Here is a 17,304-nt window from a genome sequence, read left to right on the forward strand (position 1 = left end):
GATTTTGGTGGATACCATTGGTCTTTAGATGAAGTTCATCATGAATGCATTCTGTCATGCATCATATACTGCTATTGAAAGATATATTAGTGCTTAAAAATGAACAAACAAGGACATTTTGATTTCTCTGGTTACGTTCCTCCATGAAATGATATAGATTATAAACAACTACTGAAAGTGCCTATAGCCCCATGATAGAAATTAATTCCTCTGTTCCTTCAGCTGTGTTTCTTTGTGTTGAGGAGAAGCAAGATTATAGTTAGTGTGAGTTAACAAAATTAATTAGCAGTGTCATGAGAAAGATCAGAGGAAAGTACCATTAAAAGATAAAGAGCACGACTAGGGCTAAAGGTTAAAAAAATAAAACATAGTTGCTTGGACACAAGAATCATGTGGCTACTTTTTAATTACATGAGAACTACAGAGGGCTTTCCAGTAAGACCACAAAACTACATAAATAATGTTAAATATATCCTTATCAGCATGGAATGATAATTAACCAATTTATGTATAATTCCAGTTCTGCAATTCAAAAACCAGGCCAACAAAAAAGTACACTAACGATGTGATTAATATTCTGTGTGCCTGTTGTCATGCATGACACTAGATTTGTACCTAGTACTCTACCACTAGCTCCAGCAGTACTGCACCTCCTGACAACAGTAGTGACTGTACGCCATAGTCATTAATGAGGCCCTGGTCCTGTAAGACCTATCCCCATACTACCTTTATGTGGCGGGACTTGCTCAGTAGGATTGTTCAGAGTATACATTTCTGTATGCATGTAACTGGGGCAGTACTGAGGTCTAAGTAAGTGGTGTTGCCTATTCTCGAGTGGTGACAGTTATCTGCAAAAAAAAAAATCACCGGCTTTGCAGTCAAAGATAGCTGGGTTGCTTTAATATCTCACTGACTTTATTGACTATCAGCAACTTACAGGGCCAGCAGTGAAGTGGTGAAGGAATCTACCTTTATCAGAAATAAAAAGGCTTCAATATACAGCTGGGTGGAAGGTGGTAACTGGTTTCCCAATGACTATTGAAAAGTTGTTTTTAATGAAGTAGTTGTCCAAAAAGACAGTTTTAATCATCTTTTCAGGTAAGATGGTACAGTGTATTTTAAATTTTGGGTGGGACATATGAAATGGTCTAAACAAAGCAGGAACTTTACAAATACTTTCCTTACCTGAACAAATAACTTTTAATCTGTTTGCATTCAAAATTTTGCAATGTGTATATATGTCACCCTTTGTGAACTTAAGTGAAGATGGATGAAATACTCTGTTTACACAAGTCATGATTTCAGGATATATGCAATACAAATGTTAAAGAAATTTGAAATATTTCACCAATTTGATAGATTATCTGTCAAGTAGCCAGGGTGATCAGTGTTTTCTTCTTCAACTGTAAGACAAGACACAATGGGGAAAAATAAGCTGTAGATAAATGAAAGTTCAGTCAGCCAGAGTTTTCAGCAGATAGATGTGCCTCAGGCACATGCCTAGTGTAATGTGACTGCTTAGCTAAGAGATGCAGGCATCTGTAGAAATAATCATGTCTTCTCTCATTTTAAATGTAGGAATTTTTCTGTTTGCTGAAGAGCAAAGATACAAACCATGTCCAGAGGGGTATCTTAGTACAAGGCACAAATTTTTTATGCAGAGGAAAATAATGTGTTTGTTCTTTATTTGCATATTTCTCTCAGTCAAGAGGATTCTGAAATCACCTGAAAGTGATCTTCTGAAAGTGCATGGCTTACCCAGGTTTGACTGTCTTGTTATTCCTTACTACAACGATGGCAATGTTATTCCACATAGTATTTTTCAAACAAGCTGCCAGTTCTGCTTAGCTCTCTCAGATATGTCACCTTTTTTCTCAGAGGGCTGTTGCTGTTCACCATCTCCTCTGGAACAGCAACAGCAGGCAGGAAAATACCACTAAAACTTATGAATCGTGAACTTCAGAGGATTTTCTCTTTTTGTTAGCACACAAATGACACATACACTGATTTATCTTTAGAACTGCTCATATATTTTGTCCAAAACACTATGCTCATTGTCAATTCTGCCTTTCTCAGTCAAAATGCCACTGAATTTTTTTGGTTAGCGGAGTTCTGCCAGGGCAGGAAAGAGAGAGCTGAGCACAGAGCCCCAGCATTACATGAGGTACAGTGGGAGATTTTAGGAAGTGGCAAAAGACAGGAGTGGTTCCAGCATATCTGCACATACACCAGGTAAATTCTGTGAGGTGCTTCCTCACACCTTCTTTTCATTTCAGGAAAGGTGTGTACTTCAGATATCTAAGGAGAGGTGATATTACAGTGATGACAAGGTGGTGTTTTATTACACACTGTTGATGATGTCAAGGGCGATCAGACAGTAACAGGCCTGTCTTACCACTCATCTATGTGAAAGGTACAAAACTACCTCATATTTTACTAGGGTTTTATTTCACATTTCCTAATTCAAGTAAAGCACTTTTTTTCCTGTCATGATGATAGCAATTAAGAGTCTGAATAAGGAACTCACAACCAGAACAATAAGAAACAAAGGTAGCTTTTAGCCACCCTCTGTTTTTCCCTGTCCTGAACCAAAGAGGGGAAGAGCGTAACTTAGACAAACTCCTGGGCTTGCACATGCTACAACAGCCTCCCCAGCACCCAGGGGTCAAAGCACAGCATGGACTCTCCACAGCCACCTGTAGGGTGTATTGGTCCTTTTTCAACCTCCATATCCCCAGCTCCATTTCCAAAAAATAGTCTATGTACCTGAAGAGGTGAAAGGTAGAAAGACAGAGGACATGGATAACATAGATTTAGGGTGTCAGCCTGGTGAGCTGTATGTATGCATCAGACAACGAGGGGTTCAGGATAATGGTTTTGCAGGAAAGCTGGTCTAGGGAGGAAAGGTGAACTACAGCAGGGTGAGGGAGCTGGGGAATATAGGATAGGGGTCCTCATCTAAGGGAGTGCAATGTACATGAAGGAGATGAGGATTAAGCCTGACTCAGTAGCTGAGTTTTGCTGGGGTTATTGTGGCGGGGGGGCTTTTTAGGATGCTTTTAAGCCTTTCCACCAGGACAAAAGAGCCAATGGAGGATGAAAATTTCACAGGCAAACAATATTCTGCAGAAAAACGAGCCCCAGTAGAGTTTTGTTTGGAAAATTCAATTCAAAATAGCCGTTCACTTGAATCTAAACCAATAAAAATCTGAAAAGCAAATTAAAAGCAGAATATACAAAGTTTACCTACTATCATTTATCTGATTCATGTTCTAATCTGTAGAAATGTACACCCTAATATAATACACTCTTTGTAAATGTACACTCTAACACAATGCACTCTGTGGAACAATATCTCATTTCAAACCTACTAAATTGTTAGTAAATGAAATACTGATAAACCCCTTTTAAAAACATCAGGGTAAGACAAAACATGCATTTACCTTCTTCTTGTGCTTTCCGTAAGGAACCAAGGAACAGTGCTGCAGCTTCAGAAAGAGATAAAGGATTTGTGTTTTGGCTGCGTGTTTCTAGAATTATAAAATCAGACATGCATGGTTTGTTAGTGTTTACTGGCATTTATTTATTTTGTTCTTTGCTTTTTTATCTCTACAACTAGAAACGCAAAGACAAAAAAATACTGTCTCCTTCGCTCTATAATATTCTCTGCTCAAAACCAGCCTGGTAAATATCTAACACAGAGACTAGCAATCTTTTTAAAAAAAAGAGGCTATTTTAAATTCCCTTAGAAGGTAATAAGATTTTCTTTTTTCATATGTTCCTTACTTTGCTACAACATTGTTTCCTCCAGAAACATTGTCTAGCATGGATTAATGTTGTCTACTTTTGTCATTTGTCAGTTCAGCACAATTAGTAACTTGATCTGATTTTTTCCAGTAGAAAAAGAAAGTCAAAGGTACTGATGATAATCCCACTTAACTGCCAGGTCAGTCTGGAACATCACTTATGTAAATGAAGTCACACAGGTACACAAGAGAGGAAAATCAGACAGTCTTTATCATGTGCTTTTTGGAATGAAGGAACTAACAAAAGGGAATTTAATTGCTTCCTTAAATAACATTGCAGGAAAACAAATCCCCTCCAGTTTCCACAGTTTTCTCCCATAATCTGAGGAAAGTGATGTGTAACATATACCTGTGCACATGTACTTACCAAGCTGCATTCTGTCATACAGATCCTTTCGCTGGCTCTCATCTGAGATGAATCGACGTCCCTCTACAAAAGCAGTGGGAAAAGGGTGAAAACAACCTCCCAAATGTGTTGTAATTCCTACTTTACAATCCCTAAAGCAGTATTTTCAAAGTACAAAATTACAGCAATCCTTCTACAAACGTAAAATGGAAGGCATAAGTCCATTCCAGAGTCTTTCCAAATCAGCAATAGCTCATCCTGAACCAGAACACTCAAGACATACTTTATTCCATAGAACTGGTGTTTCAGCACTTTTCGTTCTCTATTAACCTGCTGTAGGAACTGTACATAGGGAGGAATTTACTGTCTTTTCCTCACTCTTTCCTCGACTGCTGTACGGTCAAGAGCCTTCAAGCCCTTTGCTGGACTATAAAATATTGCCTTTTAAAGGCATATATCTATTTAAAAAATGAAAAAAACTGCTAAAAAAATAAAATCATATTACTTCCTGTGCATCAATAGGAATGATACACAGGTCAGTGTAGAAGTAACACAGTGCATTATTCAGTTGGAAGCATTAAACAAAACAAAAAAGGGCCAACTTCTTTCTTTTTATGAATAGAAATAATTTTATTAATGTCACTAGAACTTCTTTCAGTTACACTTACAGGTCTTTGGAGCCTATATTTATTTTTGTGGTTTTATTATTTGTATTATCTCCCTTTTGCATTTCTCTCAGGGTTGTGAGCTTCAATTTTATTTTTTTTTTATTTCAAGGAAGCTATTTTTCTTGCTCTTTTATTACCTACCCTACCTGATAGCTTTTAATTTTGAAACAACAATTCAGTATAGAATTTTTTAAAATACAAATATTTCTGTTAAATTTTGTGGGTTTGCATCAAAGGACAAAATCTCTCTTTGGCTCTAAATTTTATCTTTATATTTAATGCTTCTCTAATTCTAGACTAACAAAAGAAACTCAAAAGTTCATTGCACAACCTTAACACCACAATATTGATAACACTGACATCCAAGTTCTCCTTAGGAGACGATGCTTGTGGTCTTAACACCAACGCTAATGCAAGATGCTTGTAATAGGAATGTGTGTTCTCCTATCGCTTGAGAAGATGTTTTAATAAAGCCTGAGTGAGAATAAGGAATGATAACTATATCCACTGTATCTTAACCCCCCTTTAAGGTTATTTCAGCTAAGGAAACTGCTTTTCCAATAGGTTTTACAATCAAGCTTCAAACTCTATATATTTTCAGTACTTTGTTTTGCTTTTCTTCTTCCGCACTTGCTTTCTTCAATTTGATTTCTTTAAAAAATAATAATAATACTGCCAATGCCACTGTTTCAGAGGCAAGAAGAAATAACTAATTAGCACATCCCTGCAGGTCTCAGAACTTCTACCTCCACAGCATCCTCAGGGATTTACTGCTTGTGTGGAGCCAAGCAGATCAGGAATAACCCAGTGTTAGAGAAAGTTATCTCCTCAAAATAGAAAGAGCTTGGGACTTACGTGCACCCTTCAAATAGAGCATAGCCTGGGGAGTCCAGTTTCTCCTTTGGAAATGAGCCTTTATGCCAAAAAAGAGAAAATATCCATGTCAAGGTTTCATGCCATTACTAACCAGTACAAATACTTAAATGGCACCAACCTGTGAGACTCATGCTGCACATTCAGCCTGAGCAAGCAGTTTACCTGAGGTGCACTCCAGGAGAAAGATATGAAGGACGCTGCCAGAAACAGTGCCATTGCAGATGCTGTCAGTTTATGCAGTCCCTGTGCACAACAAAGAACCACAAGGTACAGGGAAAGCCTTTCAGATCTGTAGATCCTCTCAACTTCAAATCTAAATGTGAGGGTATTTCCAGTCACTCCTTTCTCCCTGTCTTGCTGCCAAACCTCCTCTTGCTGAAACAGTGGCTGTTTCAGCTTCAATACACAGTGATCAGACAGGAGGATGAATGTTAAATCAAACATACTTTATTCTCTTTACTCATATTCATTATAAAGGTTCCATACCAGTGAGAACTGCCATCGAGGCAAGCACCTTTTGTGCTCCAATTTACAAGGACATTAGATCTTCCAGAAATGAGAATAATGTGCTAAGGCAGAAAGACAATACAAAGTATATCTTGATTTTACCAAACCTTGAATCATAGAGTTTAGACAACAAGCAAATGTAGGGGACTTGCCATTCCAAACCAACCAACCAACCAACCAACCAACCAACCAACCAGGAGAGCGGATCACTACTTCCTCAGGAAAAGAAAGTTTTCAAACTTAGCATCTTATTTGTATCAACCATGATTACACACATGTCACGAGACTGGCTTTTTTGATTCTTGGAGTTTGTTCGCTGATCCAGCACATGCAAATGAAAGCATTGAGCATGAATCCTCTGAGAACAAATTGCATCTCTGCTTGTTCGCACAGACCGTGTTATTCATGTATTGATAACAGTGATGGGCAACAGAGAGCATCTTACATTATGATTGACAGTGGTTTATTTCATCCTGTTTTTGAGAGCACATTGTGCTATTAATGCTTTTTTAATGCAGTTGTTTGAAGCACACTGAATATAACTGTGTATATTTCTCTCAGGTTATTTTTAAGTTTAAATTATTAAGCACACCCCCCCGCCCCACAGTTCCTAAATATTATACTTGCATGAAAAAGCATAAATTGCAAACTAAACATTTCCCACACACCCAAAGAGTCTCACTCACCTTCATACTTAGTTCAGTGGCAAATCTTCAGTCTTCTTTTCTTGGGATAATGTGTGACAAGATCTCCTACAGGTTTGGGGGTCCCTTTTTAAATCTTCAGAGTGAAAGTACCCTCCCCTTCTGTGGCAGGGCGGAGGAGTCTAAAGGGATCTCATCAGCCCTGTAGATGGAGAAGTAGAAGGTCTGATGACTCCTGAGGGAAACCTGTAGTCTTGCAGGAAGTCAGAGAAATGATTGAAAGATGGATACACTTGGAGATGCACCCCATTAGCCAGGTGAATACCTTCTGAATACATTAGCATCAGCCCTGTGCATTTGCAGTACATCACCTTCTTGCTAGATGATCGATAACCACAGCCAGAAGCAGGTATTAATATGGATGATGAGTGTTTACCTAGGATAATCTAGCATATATCAGATGGCTATCCATTGCAGGAGCTGGAAAAGTTAGTAAATTACTCTCCAGTCATAACATGCCAAGATCAAGAAAAAGGTGACTTATCCAGAGTCACTAGCTTGAGGTTATTCCTAGCATATATTTAGAAGATGTAGTCTCTTGTTTGATTCTCTAACGATCTCTTGCATCTAGTTTTCTTACACACAAGTAAAAACACAAAGCTGAATAAAAAAACCCACCAAAAAAACCCCCAGCCCCCGATAGTCAGAAACACTTTTCTGTCTCATGGATTGGTTGGAGTAAAAGCCCAGATCGTGGGCTTGAATAGGTCAAGCACTGGAGCAGTAAACAGAAAAAAGGCAGGAAGCGGGAATCAGAGAAGCCATTTCCATAAGCTACTTCTAAGTGATTGTTGGACTCATCACAGTCATGGACAGTGGGTTTGGTCCTCCGGCAAAGAGCTAATCATGCTTGATGCCTAGCCTTGCTGGTTCTGTAGCTAGGTTTTTTATCTCTCCCCCTTCATTTTTTCCTTTGTAAAATGGGAGAGGGAAGCAGAAGGGGAAGCAAAGCAAACAGGGAGCTAGAAATTTGCTGATTAGAAGATCGACCAATAGAAAGTTTACTGCAGCAGCCTCACAAACAGGACCAGCCTGTGGTATAATAAAAATACAGGTCAGACCACATGTATGACAAACACATGCTCATGTACGTGGAGCCTGAGTGAGGAGTGTGCAGATAGGCACTGCTAAGACTTGTTATGAGCTTTTCCCTGACATGATGTGTCTGTGGAGACTGCTCTGAAGCACACTGTCAGGGAAGGTGCAATTGCTCTCCTGCTTTTGGGGGGATATTGTTCTGTTCTCTGCTCATGCCAGACAGAATTGTTCATTGAATATACAGAACTGGCATTAGCTGCAGCTCACTCTGGTATAGATGCAAGGAATGAGAGAGGGAAGTTCAGGTTTTGGCCTCATGTAGCTCTTGTGATGGCTGGAAGCTGCTATTATACCTCTATCCTTTTAAAAAGCCCGTGCCATGATGCATCCTAGCTAGCAGAAGGGATTCCACTTGCATCTACTTCAATGTGAAGTTTACATTTTCCCTGCTCTTTTCCTCTTGCTCTGACAGATCAGAGTCATTTCTTGATGATTACTAACCCTTAGCCTTAGAAGGGGACTATGCATTGTATCCAGGAGACATTTAACAAGCAGAGACTTGGAAAAGATAAAGCTACTCACCTATTCCCTTGTGGAGTGACTTCAGCGCTTCTTTTTATGCACAGACCACAGGGCCAGAATCAAAACATACAACTGGGTCTGTGAAAATTAACCCCCTACCTTTGGTATTGGTCAGTGTAAAGTATACTCTCGTCTCAATGTTTCTCCTTGTGGTAGAAAAAACAGAATGGGTTTGGCACTGAAAATAAGCCCTGGTTCTCCTGCCACTGGAATGAGAGGAGTTAACACAAAATAAACTGTGAAGATAACCAGCTCAGCCCCTTCTGTTGGAACTGGGGAGAAGAGGAAGAGAACGGGAAGCATAGAGAAAGATTTATGTTGTTACCACATGGTAGAAAGACAACTTCAGCTTTTCTTATGTTTTGACCTCTTTGCAAAGTCTGAGCTGCTCTGAGTTGGTGTTGCTGGAGTCTTACTCTCTCTTCCAAACCTGGCTGTATTGCCAGAGTCCCACTCGCCTCCCTGTAGAGACTGGGGTTTGTTTGAGGCTGCCTGGAGGGCAGCAGGGAGCTGAACTGGAGAGGTCAAACCTGAACTGCCTTATTGCAGGGTCAGGTGACCATCAGCTCAAAAGAAAATGCAGGGCCTTGATGGCATCCTCTTAAATGAAATGGTTTTAATGCTGTACCATCAGATGTCTCAATGGCACTAAGGTGTCTAAAAGTGAAGTGTTTCATTTCAACCAATAGCAAGAGACAGGCTACCTTTCCTGAACACCATCCAGGGCACCTGAGACATGCACATGGAACTGCCAGCTGTGACACAGGGCCTGCAAGAGACCCAAGACATGTGGAGAAGCAGCTGAACAGCAGGCAGTATCCCTAGGGCACCAAAAATGTCACTAATTGCTTTTGACTAGGAACTGAATCACTCCTACAAAGTGGAGGGAAACAGGACTTCAAAGAGCACCCTCTGGCCGCAGAGTGTAGAGCATTAAGAGAGAAGGACTGAATTCTCCTCTGGAGATGTCTGTGTCTCTTCATTGGCTTCAGACAGCATTTACACAGACAACATCAGGTGAAATGAACCCAATCCAAAATTGAATTTCCATAATGTTTTTTTTTTTCCAAAAGCTTTTTCTTTTCCCCTTAAATTCTCTGTGCCTTTGTGACTTAGGGCCCTAAATCCATTTATTTTTACTATAACCAGCAACTCTAAGTTGCTTTGGTGTTTCAAAATGATGTATTTCATAACCACTTCCCTGGAAATCTATAAGAAGTCTGAATGCAGAATAAAGAACTCCAGGTTTGTCAATTCTACTTTAGCAATTAAAATTTAAAAAACTCTTCTTCTCCCTTCATAGCTATTTCTGGTGTGATCCTATGAGAAGGTGGTCATCTCACTCTTCCCAGAAACAAAACCACTTCTAGGATGGCATATGGGATATGATTTATTTGCAAATAGCAACAGGAGGCAATGCTTTGGGAAGAAAATGCATGTACTGAGAGTGTTTGCATTCACAAAAAAAACCATGTGGATGTGTACGGGCATATGTAAGCTTGTACTCTTGAAAAATGAAGTAGCCTATAATTGGGTTATGGATCATAACACACTAAAAAACTACGGCACTTCAGGATGATGAGGTGTACATGAAACACTCATTGTCAGTGCTGCCATTTCTCAGCTGATTCACATAAATGAGGAAGTGGCTTTGGCATGTAATCAATACCCTAAGTGAGGGAAGTAGAGTAAAGTTTGCTGTAGCAGCAGGACCCCTTATTAGAAAGAACATAACCTATTCTTATTCTTAAAGATGATCTAAAGGGCAGAGACTCCTTATCCTGACACAGTAAATGATAAAAAGCCAATTTCTGGGATTGAAGTTCAGTGCTGAGATGGGTGAAAAAGTTTTCATGTGATAGAGTTTTAAGTAGTGGGGTCAAACATACATCACTGACTTGCATCACGACCGTATACTTTCCCAAATCTTTCCCTAAAAATATAGGCTACAGTCATTGTGCCTATTTTTAAAATGCTTCTAAGGACACCAGTGATCCGTTGCTTGCTCTTGAGCAAAAGGTGTAGCTGTTGTGTGTAGGTGGCCAGTAGGTACGTCAGCAAATACGGTACTCTGATGGTGTCAGGGTATAAATCTCCTGCAATTTATGACCTTTGTCTCTTGTGCTTATTCTCATTTCCTTTGCACTTTCCTGCTAGTTTGTTAACTCTTTGGGAAATACATCTCACTTTTGTCTGGCATCTGAACAGCACCTAGCACAGTGTAGTTCTGGCTCACACATGCTAACCATAGCATCTTAAAAGGCTGTGAATTATCATGGCAGAGTCCGCAAAGTAGGAAATTGCAAATAAAGAATTTTGTGTTTAATTTGCAGTACGGGGATTTAAGTTAGATAGTAAGGCAAGCTTTCTAACAGTAGCACAGTGAAATATAAATAGATTGCCTTGGAAGGCTGTGGATCTATTATCACTGAGAAACTCAGAGAACAGATTAGCCAACCCCTTCTTAAGACTCACTGGTAAACTGATCCTGCCCAGAAACATGATGATGAACCGTATGACCTCTTAACATCTTCTTTGGGGCCTAATTTTTTTGTGTTTCTGTGATCTTTCAAAGCTGATTCTGGACTTTAACCCCATGCATCCCACTCAGACTAGGTGGAACTTTATGTCCAAGTTCCATATTCGCCTTGTAAAATCTATTGATTGATCAAACCTTATCTGCAAACCATCAATACATTTTATGTCAGCCAGTTCATCTCACACAAACATGTTTTTCAGCATTATTTTTCAGAATAGGCCCTAACTTATAGAATCATAGAATAGTTTGTGTTGGAAGGGACCTTTAAAGGTCATCTAGTCCAACACCCCCTACAATGAGCAGGGACATCTTTAACTTCTCTGGGAAGCTGTATTTTCGTGGTGCAGCTCTGAAGAGAAGAGATACTCTCTGACGTAAAGCAGGTGCATGATTACAGAGGCCATTAGTTGCTGGCCCAAAATTTATTGGACTACACTGTTGCACATTCAGCACCATAATGTCTGTGGGCTTGATTCCAGTGCTACTGCGTAGTTATTAGAGTTGCTTTTCTTCTTTTCTCTAGACTGTATGAGAAGAACTGTACTAAAACCTACTTGAGGTACAGAACAAGCCGTAGAAAAGCCAGTCTGCTAGGGATCATGTAAATGCCTCACACAATAGAGGTAACAGAGCCTTTGTTGAGGACTACAGTACAATCAATGTTACACTCAGGTCCAGGCACTACTGTTCTCAGAAGTGTATTGATGAAAGAAGAAACTTCAAGGGATAGTTATAAGTAAAAGTTAAATATGTTATGTGGGATGAGGGATTTTTAAAATTATCAGGAAAGAGTAGAAATCCACAAATATTTGAAAGGTGTAAATATCACAGAAAGAGGTATTACGTCTGAAGTTCAGTGAACTGTAGGATGGTACAACATTTTTTTCAGTAATGGACAACTCTGGGGCAAACACCAAGAAAAAAAGACCAGCTGAAAAACAGTTTTCTCCAGCTTGCAAGCTGGAAAAGAGATCTGACCATCTAAATACAGGCATTTACAAAGTACGTTAGCAGAAGCTGTACAGCTCTTCAGACAGGCAGATACTACTGAACGTATCTCACAGAACATACCTTTCTGTAATGACAGAAGCACCAAAGGCCAAGGAGTCATCTGACCTTTTCTTCCACCCCCATGAACTTGGCAAAGAGGATTTTTGTCTTTGTCAAGAAGCTACCTAGCGGGCTACAAACTATGCTGAGCATTACGCATGCAGTCGTCTCCTCTTGGCTGAGCAGTATGTTTGTCACACAGACTCACCCATGGAGTGGGGCATGAAATACATGCTGTTGCTGAGCAGCTGGATGTCGATATTTTATTGTAAACAGTGGACGAATTGGGAGAGACGAAAAAAGGCAAGTTACACTGAGAGACTGCATGATAACCAGACAGTCAGGTGTCAGAGACTGAAACAGGCTGCTCCATATTCTTGACAGACAAAATGCCCAACCTCTGTAAGCATGGTCCATAAAATGTGCAGCCTCTTGGGCTGGTTTTCCTTGCCCATGTATACCACGAGGGATGGGGAGGGGTTGATACATTTATACAGAAATACACATATTTATATACAAAATACATAACTTATGTAAAGGAAAATGTTAAAGGCCAAACAGGGAATCCTGGAGAGTATTTTCAAGACAAACCAAGTAACTTAGGAGTTCTACTCCATTAACATTTGTTAAACTTTGAAAACATTTGTCCTCAATATTTGCCCATACATACTGAACATGAGGTACACTTCACCTTTAAATAATATGTATTTTAATCCCACCATGCAGAGAACAGGAATCCTACTAAAATAAGAGTAGTTTTTGTGCTACTCTGTTGTAACAACAAACATCATTGTTGTTTGAAACAAAGCTTGGTTCTAGAGGCACAAGTCCAGTTTAGGGGAGAATAAATAGCTCTACCTGATGCACCAGGTCATCAGGACTGACAGGCATTTCAGATGTTCCCAAAGTAGGTGGGAAACCACTTCAGCCAGGTCTGTCAGTGCTTACCTGTCTCAGCCCACAGTGAAGCTCTAAGCAAAACACAGTGTAGCACAGGAAAGATGGGCCGTGAGCCACGTGTGCTTGAGCTGCACACCAGGCACATGGGGAGGGTGGGAATTTCCTGCTGCTGGATCTCCCCCACATCACTGAAGTAACACATACTTCTTTTTGCAGAGCTGAATGAAATAGCACAAAACCCACAAGCTGATTCAGTGCATGACTCTCTGATTCCACAAAGGAAAAGACCTGTTACAAGTGCTATTTTTGAAATTAGAAACTTTATTGTACATTTTATATTACAGGAGTTTGTGCTCATGCAGCTTAACAGCTTACCTGTTACATGGTTAGACTTATCTCTTTACAAGGTCCTGTGTCTTTGTCATCTGAAGCAATGTGACGAGGAGGCAGAGTACATCAATGAGACTTTTAGGAGCATATCGGGCACCTAGTTTATATCTCAGACCCTGTGAATGAAGCACTGCTTCCTGTGCCCCTGCTTTTCTCACCATCTTTCTCAGTTTAGACTGCGAGGTGTACAGGCAAGGGTCATTTGCTCCTGCACCTGCACAGTGCCTACTCTGCTAGTTGTACAGCAGCACAAACAACATCATCACCTGGAGGAACCTCCCTGAGTAGAGGTCACTTGTTCCTGTCAAGATATGAAAAAATAGGGGTGCTGTTTTAATGTGGGAGGTTTTCTCTTCAAACCAGTAAGTTAAAAATCTTCCCATACACATAAATCTCTCAAAGATAAAAGAGATCCTCACCTAGATTGGTTTGATCTCAGAATTGTTACCTTTGTATTATTGTCAGCTTTACTCCTGGAAGAAAGAGTGTCTGGTCAGAAACACCCATCTGCTAATCAAACCAGAACGGATTGCATCAGCTCCGTGGTCTTTGGTAATGCTGCTGCATGTCAGTGCCAAGTTTTCACTTTTATTTAACAGTTTTCCCACAAAACAGGGAACAGCAATGTCAGCTCACTTCCACATTTGGGGTTTTAATCACAAAGCACTTCTTACTTCTTTTCTAGGAGTGCCCAAATAGCCTGTGGTAGATTGGGAGGTGTCATTTCTCCAGGTGTTTGGAGAAGTCTGATCGGTTGTGCAGTTAGTAGGTACTGGGCAGACAGTATTCCCTCAACAACATTATTCTATTTCCAGTTATTTGTACAGCATATACGTAAAGATCCACACTGTAAAAATGCAAATCTTGTTTGAGAATTTAATACTAAAGAGCAGACTTGGTTAACAGTCCTGATGACAGAACTCTTTTTTTTGCTCACAGAGCCAAGTGCAGTGCAGACAGTAACAGAGAGTCTTTAATACACCATCAGCCCAAGAGACTTCAACACTTGCCTTCCTTTAAAAAGTGGTAAGAGCCATGAAATTTATAGTTTCTGGATTGTCTGCTCTAACTGTCACAGGAGAAATTAGGAGAGATCTGCTCCTGTCTGAAATTTTGCAGTAGGTGAGAAAAGTAAGAACTGCTAATAGAAGTGAGAAACATCCCAGGTACCTGAGTTGAGACACAGCAGTAAACTAGATCATTACTTTCCTCACTGTTTTACAAATAAGGGGATGATAGCAGGGAGACTTCAGCATGCATTGAAATTCTAGGTAATTCATTTAACAGCTGCAGAGGAGATGCAAGAGAAAAAAGTAGAAGGGCTAGGAAGCTGGAGACTGATGCTTGATTTGCACCTCCTTGCAGTTCATTGTCCCTCTCAGCCTGAGAGCTGAGTGGCAAGCAGCAACAGGTGTACCTTGTAAAGCTGATTTTCTAACAAATGAGCCTTCTGCTAATTTGAGTACCAAAGTTCACACAGCTAGTCCTCCTCAGAGAAACAGCTAAAATAGCTTTTGTTATCCTGTGCTCTCTACCAGAGAGGAATAGAAGGTATTTTTCCATATGCTAGTGTAAGTATAAGGTCTTGGACTGTTTGATTTGTTTGGGTTTTTTTAATGAGGAATTACAAGCAATATTTAAAAACACATTGTAGATAAAAAGACTAATATTCTTTCAAGGAGGGTTACTTATATCTGCTTGAAGGCTCTTGTGCACTTAGAGAACTTACTTAAATCTAACTGCAATGTTTTTAAGCTTTCTTTTAAAAGGTAGTCTGTATCTCTAATGTAGGAGACTGCTTCAACTTCTTGGCATTTACTTTTAAGGAGTAAATCTTTTAAATCAGCCATAACAATAAAAAGCAGTCTCTAAAATTATTCTGAGAGTCTTACTATTGTTTGGGGGGGGGGGGTGGGGGGTGGTTAAGTATTCCTGTGGCTAAGAACATGTTCATTAAGGTAAATGTAACTACTTACAGAAACAATGGTAAAAAAATAGACCTGGAGATCTTGACTCTACATATGTAAAACCAAGCCGCTGGCATGCAGGAAGCTTGTAATAAATCAATTTAAGCAAAACATTGAGTATTTATGTCTATTGTAGTCTGGATTAATAAACACATGTGATTTTCCTCTTTGCTTCACAAGATTATACAAGCGGCAACTCTTGTGTTAAATGCTAGTGGAGCATATTGCTGTCTGAGAAAAGAACTATTTTTTCTGTCTAAAAAAAAAAAAAAGCGGGGAGCTAACTTCTTGGGGAGGTTGCTTCATTTTGTTTCCTGATGCACAGTTTGAGTAAAATGACACAGTTCAGTGAAGTCTATATCCTTCTGTGGGCAAGTTGGTATTTGTACTATGCAGGGGGAAATCCCTTCAGGGTCAAGGAGTCTGGTGTTCTGCCCCTGAGGGCAACCATGTCAGTCCCCCCCACCCCCCCCCCACCTCGTGAGCTCTAATTATAAAGCTGCTGTTTAATTTTCCTCTCTGTCTACCCCTTACAGAAGTCTGGTCTGTGATGGTGCTATTCTGATAGGCTGGCTAAGAGTAAAACCCAGTCTTGGAGGATCTGAGGATGGTTGTTGCTGGTCGTGTAGGTTATGCAGTTAATATACACGGGACTCTTCACTGCTTCCCTGCTTCTTACTTTAAAGCAAGTGTTGTGTTTTGTGTGTGTTTTGGTTTTTGTTTTTTAACATTGTATATAATCTCGTGGAGAGAAGCAATACAGTGTGTTTTCAGAGCTGAGGAGCTGAAAGTGGTAAGAGTGGTGGAAGGTAGGTAGGTAGCTGCACTATTGGGTGTAAAATATCACTTAAAAACTGATTCTTGGGAGCTTGAGCTAGCTTTATTGGTACATTATTATTTTTTTAATAGTATATCTCTTATAGTGATCTAGATGTCATAGATAACTTCCAATAGTATTGCTTGTTTCCCTCCTGTTTCCAATGACAAAGATTCAGTCAAGTTGCTGACACCTGTTACAGAGTTCTGTTCAAGTCCAGCTGTATTCACTGGGTTACACTGGCCGGTGGATGGCCTTTCTCAGTGCTGATGTATCAGCAGATGCTCTTTTTGGGGGTGAGAAGCTGTGAGTGAAGTCCACAGTGGGACAGTGTTGGATGAAATCTCCCAACTAATCAGTTCAGAGAAGGTGCTTGCAAATTGTGGGGTGGAGATGGGCATCTCACTTGAAATGTGGCTTTATCCCTGCAAAACGCACCTCCCGTGTCTTCGTCACACACACATATGCTTATCTTATTGGAAATATCTTTTTAAATATTGCCTGGACAATAGGTAATAAAAATGTAGTAGTGAAGCACCTCTGTAGGGTATGTTTCTTGGGTAATTCCCTGTGTGTTAGTGTGACAGCTGTAGTTGTAGCTAATTAGTAAAAGAGAGAACTGGGATTTGGGTTTTTTTGTTCTTCTAGGCTCACTGAAATGCTGAAAGTCTTGTTGCTCTTGCTTTTCCTGTCTCCCCACACCCTACAACCCAGTACCTGCAAAGAGCAAACCCAGAAAGACAGCCTAATGTCTTCCTGAAAGTAAACTTCATTTAAGTCTTGGCTTCTGAAACCTGTCACAAGATGGTTTCTAGAAAGCTGCAGGCTCAATATACTTTACCTGACTTGAGTAGTCGTGGCTGCAGGGTTTGATTGGGATGTCATGTAAAGAGATCAGAAACTGAAAATGTTTATAGCTGTAGGAGATACTTTCAGTAAATAGCTGGACATTTGTTGCTGTTAGACCTGAGCAAAAAGCCATGGAACTAGGGAAGGAAGTACGTGCTACAGATGTGATCAGAGGTAATAGTCACAAGAGTTGTGTGAGGTTTTTGTTTCTTTTTAATCAACACTTCTTATATAAAAAAGAAATACCCAATTTAGGATAAATTGG

General features: G+C 39.9%; 1 protein-coding gene across 1 annotated transcript; it reads right to left on the bottom strand.

Moving 5' to 3' along the window:
* Window positions 1–388: 388 nt before the first annotated feature.
* On the bottom strand, window positions 389–6,938 carry SPX (spexin hormone). The gene is made up of 6 exons (XM_030040900.1): window positions 6,890–6,938; window positions 5,859–5,939; window positions 5,676–5,733; window positions 4,174–4,236; window positions 3,444–3,530; window positions 389–1,403 (listed from the first exon to the last, which is right to left on the bottom strand). Exons 1-6 carry the CDS (start codon window positions 6,893–6,895, stop codon window positions 1,345–1,347), a joined length of 354 nt encoding a protein of 117 aa, XP_029896760.1. The 5' UTR covers window positions 6,896–6,938; the 3' UTR covers window positions 389–1,344.
* Between the last annotated feature and the right edge of the window lie 10,366 nt (window positions 6,939–17,304).

This window comes from Aquila chrysaetos, chromosome 17 (genome assembly GCF_900496995.4).
Source record: "Aquila chrysaetos chrysaetos chromosome 17, bAquChr1.4, whole genome shotgun sequence".
Lineage (NCBI taxonomy): Eukaryota > Metazoa > Chordata > Aves > Accipitriformes > Accipitridae > Aquila > Aquila chrysaetos.